Genomic DNA, 10276 nt, shown 5'->3' with positions numbered 1-10276 from the left:
GAAGGAAGAAAGGAAGGAAAAGAAGGAAGGAAGGAAATGAGAAAGGAAGGGAAGAAAGGAGGAGAGAAGGAAGGAAGGAAGGAAGGAAGGAGCACAACAGGAGGGTTAAAGTCAAAGTCTCTCTCTCTCTCTCTCTCTCTCTCTGTCTCTCTCTCTCTCTCTCTCTCTCTCTCTCTCTCTCTCTCTCTCTCTCTCTCTCTCTGTCTCTCTCTCTCTCTCTCTGTCTCTCTCTCTCTCTCTCTCTCTCTCTCTCTCCCTCTCTCTCTCTCTCTCTCTCTCTCTCTCTCTCTCCCTCTCTCTCTCTCTGTCTCTCTCTCTCTCTCTCTCTCTCTATGCAGTAGAAACAGACCTCTGCTGATAATCATATTTATTCACTTCCTCACAGCTTTCAGGTCACTAACAAGATTTTCTGCCATTTAATAAATTCATAAATTTCAAAAAAAATGTTCAAATTATGTTTATTATACAGTCGTGCATCAGAGCTCTGAGTATTAATAAATTAAACGTGTGAATGAACGATGACATATGACCCTTATCACTTCTGTTAGTCTAAAATTAGTTCAACTTTATAGATAAAAAAACATTTTCAAGGTGTATTTTTTCCTGTTTCCCAATTCTGCTTTCATTTTTCTTTTTTTTAATAAAATATTTGAAATAAGAATTGTTTTTTGAATTCATCAAATATCCAAAATCTACATGAACTTAGATTTTAGGAAGCAAGGAAGGAGGGAGGAAGAAAGGAAGGAAGGAGAGAGGAAGAAAAGTAGGAAAGAAGTGAGAACAATTGTTGAGATTCTCTTTAATTTGTGTGTAAAATAGAAACCTTAAATATCCTCATGATATATATCAACAGTTATTATTTAATCATTACTATTTAAAAAAAATGTGTTTCATATTTGGATATTTAGCAAACATCCACTTTTGCTTTTTCTCTTTTCACACAAAATACTGAGACAAAATTTGACAGATTAATTAAAATCAATAATTATCTTGATTTAATTATATATCTAAGTGTATAACTTAAGCGTTTCTGTGTGTATAATGTATTTGAACACATTATTAATTATGGTATTATTAATTCTGCATTCATTCATTTATTTTTGTTGTCATATTTAATCCTCCATCATTTTATTCTGAAAATCAGCCTCATATTCTGCTGTAGTAATAATGCTAATTCCAGTATAATTTTGCTTTTCAGTCATATCAGATTGATTATAATAGTTAGTATAAAGTATTTAGTCTTTAAGAGTTTATTTTACTAACAATCTGAAGTTTTTTTGCGACTTTAATTTGATCTTTAACTCATTATAAATGTGATGTCGCTTTTATTGTGAAGGCTCGGGATCGGAAGTGTTTTGTGACACAGTCCGTGAACGATTCTCTCCGTAACACCTTTGTCACTGTGACGTAACGCGCAGGTGTTACACTGAGAACGGTCCTCCGACACAACGGCTGCTCGGTGTTTCATGTGATGTTAATGTTTTACTCCGCTAACAGTCGGACAGCGGGACGGATAAAGGCTGACAGCCACTACGGTAACACTCCGCTTATTGATTATTACTAATTTATCAGAGTATTTAGTTTAAAAGTCTCTATTTTAAGGTTAAAACAGAGGAGCAGCGAAGTTAGCCACCGTAACAAAGTTAGTGGTCGCTCTCTCTGAGCATGCGCAGTTCTCAAACTACAGTCAACCAAAGTTCAGCTTTTAATCGACAGAGTTTGAAACAGTTAAAGTCCAAACCTGCTGATTTAATCTGTTTAACATAAAGTACATTTCCTCAAGTACTGTATATAAGTACGGTTTGAGGTACTTTTACTTACTGTAGTACAGTTTGAGGTACTTTTACTTTACTGTAGTACAGTTTGAGGTACTTTTACTTTACTGTAGTTCATATTAATAACCACAATCTCTATAAAACCCTCTGACTTGTCTCAACGTTAATGGGGTGGACAAAATACACTCCAGCAGCTCAGAAATAAACATAATGTAGAAGTATCTCATTTCTGACAATGTCAAGCTTTATAAATATAAAATACATGATAGAGTTGTTGTTTGATTGCATTCAACTGTTCAGGTGTGAAGACACATTTAAAGTCTCTCTCTCTCTCTCTCTCTCTCTCTCTCTCTCTCTCTCTCTCTCTCTATCTCTCTCTCTCTCTCTCTCTCTCTCTCTCTCTCTCTCTCTCTCTGTCTCTGTCTCTCTCACACACACATACTTGTCTAAGTCATTTCTGGGTCCGCATATTTTCACCTACCCTTGGAGGACATCTCTTTCTGGATGGTTTAGAGAGATGCTGCTGTGGGGAATATATTACTGGAGTCTTTAGCTGTACACAAATACATAAAACTGGAGAAAGTCACTTTTGGGTGCCTTACTTTTCAACTTGTCAACTGAAGAATGCTTAAATTAACCCTTTCACGCATAGTGGACACTACAGTGGAAGTTATTCAAAAGCAGTTTTCTTATATGCATGATGATGGATCAGTCCTAAACTTAATAACCCCGCCCTCAGGGTGAGGATGGCGTTGCAGAGGGTAGCAGTAGTCGGTGCCGGTGCAGCAGGACTCTGTGCAGCCAGACACATCCTGTCTCGTCCTCACATCTTCGCTCCTCCCGTCGTGTTCGAGCAGAGCGACGACGTCGGCGGTACCTGGCGCTACGAGGAGCGAGTCGGTACGTACGACAACGGACGGCCGATCCACAGCAGCATGTACAGAAACCTCAGGTACGTTAACCTGCACACATTTACACTCTTACACATTTACACCTCTATATTTATACTTTGGAAATAAAAACTCCTTATTTATTTATCTTCTACTGGTCCTTTATGAAGGTAAAGTTTATATTTTTCTACATTTAAAGACTTAAGAACACATTTCAGAGTCAGTTCTCTTTGTTCCAGGGTCAGTGAACGCCTCCACGTGTTTCTTTTAAATGTTTTTATTAACTAAACATTTCCTGAAAGCAGCGTCTAATATCGTGATACTTTATTAAATTTAGGACTGATTCAGTTTATCTTGTCTACTGTTGTTCTCCTGCATGAATCAAACAGCTTCTGATTGCTTGATTCATGTTTTTAAACTCTTAAAAAGTGTCAGAAGTTTCCAAACATATCCGTAACTATTCTCTAACTGACAGTAAATTCACAGTTTTCAGTGTCCAACTACATATTAGTTTACTCTCCTCAGGACCAACCTGCCCAAAGAGGTGATGATGTTTCCAGACTTCCCGTTCGACCCTCAGCTGAGCAGCTTCCTGCCGCATCAGGAAGTTCAGCGATACCTGCAGAGTTACTGCGAGAGTCACGATATCCGAGCCAACGTCCGGGTGAGTCGACCCGCCGATCAGCTGACTGAACTTTATTATCAAATGTAAAGATTTTTATTAGAGTTTCTTTCACCATCTTTTTATTGGGTTAGGGTTTAATTCTTGTTCTTTTTTGTTTTTTCTTTCTTTTTCTTTTCACATATATTATTTATTTATCTTTTTAATATATTTGTAACTTTTCTATTTTTTTAAAACCTTTCCTTTTCTGATCTTTAATCTTTTAATTTTCTTAATCATTCTTTTTTATTCTGTTTATATTTTTTCTTTTCTTTTTTAAATTATTCTTTTTTCTTTTTTTATCTATTTATTCTTTATCCTTATTTTTTTAAATATATAATCTTTTTTAAATCCTTTTCAATTTTTTCTTTTTTCTTTCTTTCATTTTTTAGAATCTATTCTTTGTTATCCTCTTTTTATACATACTGTATATTTGTAACATATACTTTTTATATTTTTTTCTTCTTTATAATAATATATATAATTCTTAATAAGAATCCAAATAAATAGACACAAATATGTACAGGTTGTTTTAATATGTGCACAGTTTAACTTCCATACACTCAGCTTAACATTAACAGAATGACACTGAATAAAAATAATTTAATTTACAATTAGCAAGAAAAAAAACCTGCATTTATTTCAGATTAATCAGTAAAAACAGAATGAAGAAAATCATTGAGCAGTTAATATTGAGGACAGAGATAAAGCAACAACTTTGAGATTTAATGAAATGTAATTTTAGTGAATTATATGCATTCCTACACACTTTTCTGATATTTCATGGTCCAAACAATAATGAAATTAACTCTTCGTGTTTCAGTTTAACACCATAGTGGAAAGTGTGAAGCCGGTTGTCGTGACAACAGGCGGCGAGAAAGAGAGAACGACATGGGAAGTGACATCATCTGATTCATCAGGTTGTCAGAAAACGGAGACGTTCGACTCGGTCTTCGTGTGTTCGGGGTGAGACGCAGTTCCCTCCTGCTGCCACAAGGTGTCACTGACGAGCTTCAGGGTTTAAATGTGTTTCCTGTTTGTCTTTAAGGCATTACTCTGACCCTCACATCCCAGACATACCAGGGATAGACAACTTCAAAGGTACAGTCACAGTTTATATTTACATGTATTTATATGAACCCATGACTGACACAGAAACTGGTAGAAACTTGTAAAACATAGAGAACGTTACATCCCTTAAATAATGTCTATTACTGACTATTAAAAGATCTCCTTGTGTGTTTTCAGTGTTCAGTGATGGAGGACTGTATCACTCATTCATTTAAAGTCTCTGATCAGCTTCTATTGAGCTTCATCAGTGTGAGTTATTATAGTAACCATGGTAACCATAGTAACTATAGCAGTGTGAGTTATTCATATCAGTGATATCTGACACATTTACAGTCTGTTTAGCATCAGATTCCCTCTTAGTGTTTCCTGTTTCTCTGTGGTGGAAGTATAGTAACAAAAAGACTTTGCTACTAAAAACAGTGTAACGCTGAAACATAGAAGATGAAGATTTGACTCATTCAGACTCTGAAGCAACTTTATAATCCATGTTTCCACAGAAGGAGGACTGTGGGTTTAGTCCTCCATCACTTCCTGTAAACATTATGAAGGATCTAATGCTCAGTATGAACAGGAGGAATCATTACAGACAGAAAAAGAGTGTTTTGGGGGTTTGAACTGTAATAAATGATAGCTGAATGTCTGCAGCTCTGTACTGGACACTCTGATGTCTCTGGTCTCTTGTAGGTCAGGTGCTCCACAGTCACTCGTACAGGCATGCAGAGCCGTTCTCAGGTCAGTCCGTCGTGGTTCTGGGAGCCAAAGCTTCAGGACTGGACATCTCCATAGAGCTGGCTAAAGTCGGCGCTCAGGTAACAAACATGTCCTCCCTTCACCTGAGACAGTAGAGGAATGGTTCCCTCTAAATGTGATCATGTTTTCAGGTGACTCTGAGTCACGGTCGTCCTCGTCTCACCTTCCCTCTTCCTGCCGGGATCCAGCAGTCTAGTCCGATGGTTTCGGTGGACGATGACGGCAGGATTCGCTTTCAGGTAGCAGCACGAATCTTCACTGATGTTCAACCTGCTTCGTTTTTCTGTAGTGAAAAGATACAGAGGCCAAAGACAAACAGATTGGAGGCTTTATCTCCTAATTATGAGATAACGGTGTTGTTTCATTCTTTTGATAGTTGTTACCAAATGATTCTTTATTAGTTTAGAGGAATCACTGATGAACATCGTCTCATAGCAGCTGCTTTAGATACACAGTGCTGATTTACTGATTGCAGTTTTTATTTTTATTCTTTGTGTCAAATTGTTCCACATAAATTATCCATCAAGGATGTGCTTCAATCTAATAACCCCCCGTTATTACATCATCACATGAAGCTACTGAGCCAAAAAGACTTCCCCGTAGACTTACACCATGAAAGAGACATCTGTAAATCAGCAGTTAAATTTAGTTTGAGATGAGCAGCTTTCATAGTGTCCAGTCCACACGTTCCTTTTGCACGTTGGGACCTTCTTCCTCCGAGCCGCGGCCGTCTTTTTACGGTAGCCGAAGTATTCCCATACAGCTGTCTTGGTCCTTTTAGACGGGGGGGCTCGCCTCCTTCAGCCATCATACAGCCTGCAGAGTAACAGCAACCGGAGTACGGGAGGGGTTGTACTTCACGCTGCAGCTGCACACGATCTGAGAGACCTCCACTCTCTCTCTGACCAGACATCACATTAAAAAAAAAACCCGCTCATACCCACAGACTGTAACCGGCCCATGCCTACTCCACACTACTTTTTACATTGACTTGGCCTGTGAGATGATCAGATTACTGTCTGATTGAACTATTAACACCATCCACATTATTCAGTCCTATCTTAGTCCAACATGTCAGTAACAGTCTGTTCAAACCTCCTGCTGCTCTTCTAATCTAACGTTCTGATTGGTCGCTGTGTTGCAGGACGGCTCGGTGGGCGCGGCTGACGTCCTGCTGTTCTGCACCGGATACAACTTCAGGTACCCGTTCCTGGACCCGGCGGCTCAGCTGGGTCTAGAGATCCAGGACCAGGTGGTGGCTCCTCTGTACCGCTTCATCATGCCCCCCGCCTTCCCCTCGCTCTTCTTCATTGGCATCTGTAAAATCATCTGCCCCTTCCCCAACTTCGACTGCCAGGTGAGCCGCAGGGGTGTTAAACATGAGGCCCGTGGCCCAGAACCGGCCCACCAAGGGGTCCAATGCGGCCCACTCTCCTTCCTGTCTTCTTTTCCTTCCTTCCTTCCTTCCTTCTTCCCTTCCTCTCTTCCTTCCATCTGTCCTTGCTCCCTTTCTTACTTCCTTCATTCCTTGCTTCCGTCCTCTCTTCTTTTCCTTCCTTGCTTCCTTCTTGTCTTCTCTTCCTTTCTCCCTTTTTCTCTTCCTTCTTGTCTTCTCTTCCTTTCTCCCTTTTTCCCTTCCTTCCATCTTTCCTTCCTGTCTCCTTTTCCTTCCTTCCTTCATTCCTTGCTTCCTTCCTTCCTTCCCTTCTTCTTTTCCTTCCTTCCTACCTTCCTTCCTTCCTTCCTTCCATCTTTTTAATGATCCGGCCCACATGAGATCTAACAGGTCTGTATGTGGTCTAACTCTCTGCCGAAGAGGGTCAGACTGATGAGGTCTCAGAGGTTTATAACCCCGTCTGGTCTCTGCAGGTCCAGTTCTCTCTGGCCGTGCTGGACGGCTCGGTCACGTTGCCGTCTCGGGCTCAGATGGAAGACGACGCCCTGCGAGAGCTGCGTGAGAAGGCATCGCGAGGAGTCCTGCAGCGCCACCTGCTGATAATGGACAAGGATCAGTGGGGGTACTGCGAGGCGCTGGCTCGCTCCGCCGGCTTCCCCCCGCTGCGGCCGGTCGTACGAAGCCTGTACGAAGAGGTTTGGCAACAGCGACGAATTCACCCCGAAAACTACCGCAGCAACAACTACCGACTGATCAGTGACACCCAGTGGGAGCTGATCCACTGATGGAAGGTTTACAGACACTGATTTCTATCCTGCAGCACTGTGATTCACTTTGAAATCAATCAATCTTTATTTATATAGCATCAAATCACTTTATACATAGAGCAGGTCTAGACTCAACATTCCCAAATGAGCAGCAACGAAAAACTCCCTTTAACAGGAAGAAAGCTCAGAGAGAAGCTGTGGTGGGCGATCATCTGCTTTGACTGGTTGAGAGAGAGAAGGAGAAAATTATAGCAGCATAAATAATATAAATATGTCTCCAACTATCAACTATTGTTTCGTGCAGCGCCAAATTAAACATTTAATAAATAGTTTATAACACCATAATGCAGACATGAGTACGTTTAAAGTGTTTATTAATGAACATTATGTGCCAACAATGAAAACGTCTCCTATGAAGACTTATTATATATCATTATAATTGAGTATATTTAACTACAAGAGGAGGAATTGTTGTGAACTAATACATTAATAAACACTTTTATCTGCTGACAGCTACATTACAGTTTTAAACCTTTTATTAACTGTTTATTAGGACCGGCATCAGTACTCTATACCTTTAAGATATATACTGAAATGAATCGATACCAAGTAGTATCTAAACATCTCCCGTCAATCGATACCTGCAATCAATCCTTTTTGCACCCAGAGCTAGAAAATAGGACTATTTGTATGGACTCACTCTCAGCCAATCAATGCAAGCGTTCTTGGCTTTAACACATCATGTGATTGGTCCACTACCACAGCAGCTACGACCCGTCTGTGGTGGTGAAGTCGTGATGAATCTGAGTTAGCGCACTTAGCAGTTCAGCAGCCAAGACGCCTCCTAAACGCTCTGAAGTGAGTCTAAACTACACAGAGACTCAATGTGTTTAATGGGAATCTGATGAAGGACTCAGTTAGTATCAGGATCATTTTAATGGGACTTAGATTGGTACTGGTATCATCATTTATTAAAGTTTAAACAATACCCAGTCCTACTGTTTACATACTGATTATAAATGATAAATAGGAGTTAAAGTATTGCTGTTTTTTCTTGCCACTGTCCCCAAGGGCTGCTCATGTAGGATTGTTGGGTCTTAAATTAAAGAGCACGGGTTAGAGCTGCTCTATGTGCCCTGAGATTACTTTTATTGTGATTTGGCGCTATGTAAATAAAGATTGATTGATTGAAAACCTGCAAAACCAAAGACATTCCCATCAGACTCTAGTTTGTGGTACGTGCTGATTAACGTGTTAAAGTAAGGTGGTGAATCTCCGAGGCTAACGTTAGCATGTAGCTCAAACCAGCACTGTGTACAAAGTACAAAGTCACGATGAGATTATCAATCAATCAATCTTATCACACATAGAGCAGGTCTGAACTGTACTCTTTAATTTGATTTATAGAGACCCAACATTCCTCCACGAGCAACACTTGACCACAACGGAAAGGAAAACTCCCCTTAAACAGGAAGAAACATCATGTAACGCTTTTATCCAACGACGCTCCTGACCAGCAGGAGAAGTTTGGGTTTCGACATCAGGATCAATCTGCAGACCTTGTAACTTGTTGCTCTACCTCCGGCTGCCTCACACTGACCAAACAGTCAATGGTCAGCTTGTCTGTGAAGGCTGTTGCTGACAAACTGGCCAAACTATGAAACTACAACTTCTTGGACCAAAAAACATTTTTCCTGCACTTAATCATGAGAAACGGAGCGTCTGTAAAACGGTGGAGACGTTTCCACTGAGAAATGACTCAGAATCTGATCCCTTTGGTCTGATCATGTTGGGAAAGTCTAGAAACCACTGCACCATTTAATTGTTTTATCCCCGATTGGAGTTAGCTCTAATTAGCTACCAGTACTCTATGATCTACCAGCACATTGTCCCCATAGAGAACAATACAAGTTCATCCAGGGGTTTGCTTTACAGGAAGCAGGAAACTCTTTATCTCAATGGTTGGAGCTTGTTTAGAAGTGAAGACATGAAGAAGTGGAAGTTGAATAAACACTCATTAGGTGTGTTTCCATCCAGACCTTTGATGTATTTGTTCTGGGATGGAAACAAAATTAATTCACATTTTCTTTCATAATTTTTCTGACGTTCTGATTATAATCACTGCATTTGGATGTAAACACTATCTGCTCGTTGTGATCATGTAACTTCTGCCTTTGATTGAAAGTCTCTGTATCACTGAATAAAAGAGTGGAAACAGTTACTGTGAGGAACACACTATTAGCATTTCTACAGAGGGATCCAGTGAAAATCCAGCTGCAGTCTTTGTACTTTAAACCTATAAATCTGTTCTTGGTCTCCAATGAAACATCCTGATCTACGAAGGAGTATTAGGGCCAGACAAAAAAAAAAAAAAAAAAAGCCAGCAAAAAAAAAAAAAATCCGGCAAAAGGGGGGAAAAGCAGGCAAAAAAAAAAAATCAGCAAAAAAAAAAATTCCGGCACAAAAAAAATAAATTCCAGCACAAAAAAAAAAAAAAAAAAAAAAAATCAGCCCAAAAAAAAAAATTCCGGCACAAAAAAGAAAAAATCTGTCCCCCCAAAAAAAAATCTGGTACAAAAAAAAAAAGTCAGGCATAAAAATAAATAGGCTACATTTAGGAAATATCAAAGTAGGCCATGGCATGGCTGCCTCTACAGACGCGTTGATTAAGCGGTACTTCAGAATCGGCTATAATAATAAGGAAATTCTGTCCCTTTTAGCCCACAGACACGGTGTGGTGATTAGTATTAGGACGCTGAAGAGACTGTCAGAGACTTGGTTTGTTCAGGAGGAAAAACCATACGAACTTGGCCACATTCATACAAAATGAAATACCTGGAACGGGGCAGATGACTTTTTTTTTTTTTTTTTGTACCGAAATTTTTTTTTTTCGCCTGACTTTTTTTTTTTGTGCTGAAATTTTTTTTTTCGCCAGACTTTTTTTTTGTGCTGAAAAATTATTTTTT

At 39.5% G+C, this 10276-nt stretch overlaps 1 protein-coding gene across 2 annotated transcripts; it reads left to right on the top strand.

Annotated features, from left to right (window-relative positions):
* Positions 1-1413: 1413 nt before the first annotated feature.
* LOC128371011 (uncharacterized) lies at positions 1414-9495 on the top strand. 2 transcript variants are annotated; one of them, XM_053331205.1, is made up of 10 exons: positions 1414-1535; positions 2515-2727; positions 3191-3329; positions 4150-4292; positions 4375-4427; positions 5082-5206; positions 5279-5386; positions 6292-6504; positions 7017-7334; positions 8718-9495. In XM_053331205.1, exons 2-9 carry the CDS (start codon positions 2522-2524, stop codon positions 7326-7328), a joined length of 1299 nt encoding a protein of 432 aa, XP_053187180.1. In that variant the 5' UTR covers positions 1414-1535; positions 2515-2521; the 3' UTR covers positions 7329-7334; positions 8718-9495. The 2 variants fall into 2 exon arrangements, with proteins under 2 accessions (XP_053187180.1, XP_053187179.1); XM_053331204.1 differs by lacking the exon at positions 8718-9495 and having other exon boundaries at positions 7017-7855.
* The last annotated feature ends 781 nt before the right edge of the window (positions 9496-10276 follow it).

Source organism: Scomber japonicus, chromosome 13 (genome assembly GCF_027409825.1).
Source record: "Scomber japonicus isolate fScoJap1 chromosome 13, fScoJap1.pri, whole genome shotgun sequence".
NCBI classification, from domain to species: Eukaryota; Metazoa; Chordata; class Actinopteri; order Scombriformes; family Scombridae; genus Scomber; species Scomber japonicus.
Note: the sequence above shows the minus strand (reverse complement) of the source record. Positions and strands in the feature narration are given on the sequence as shown.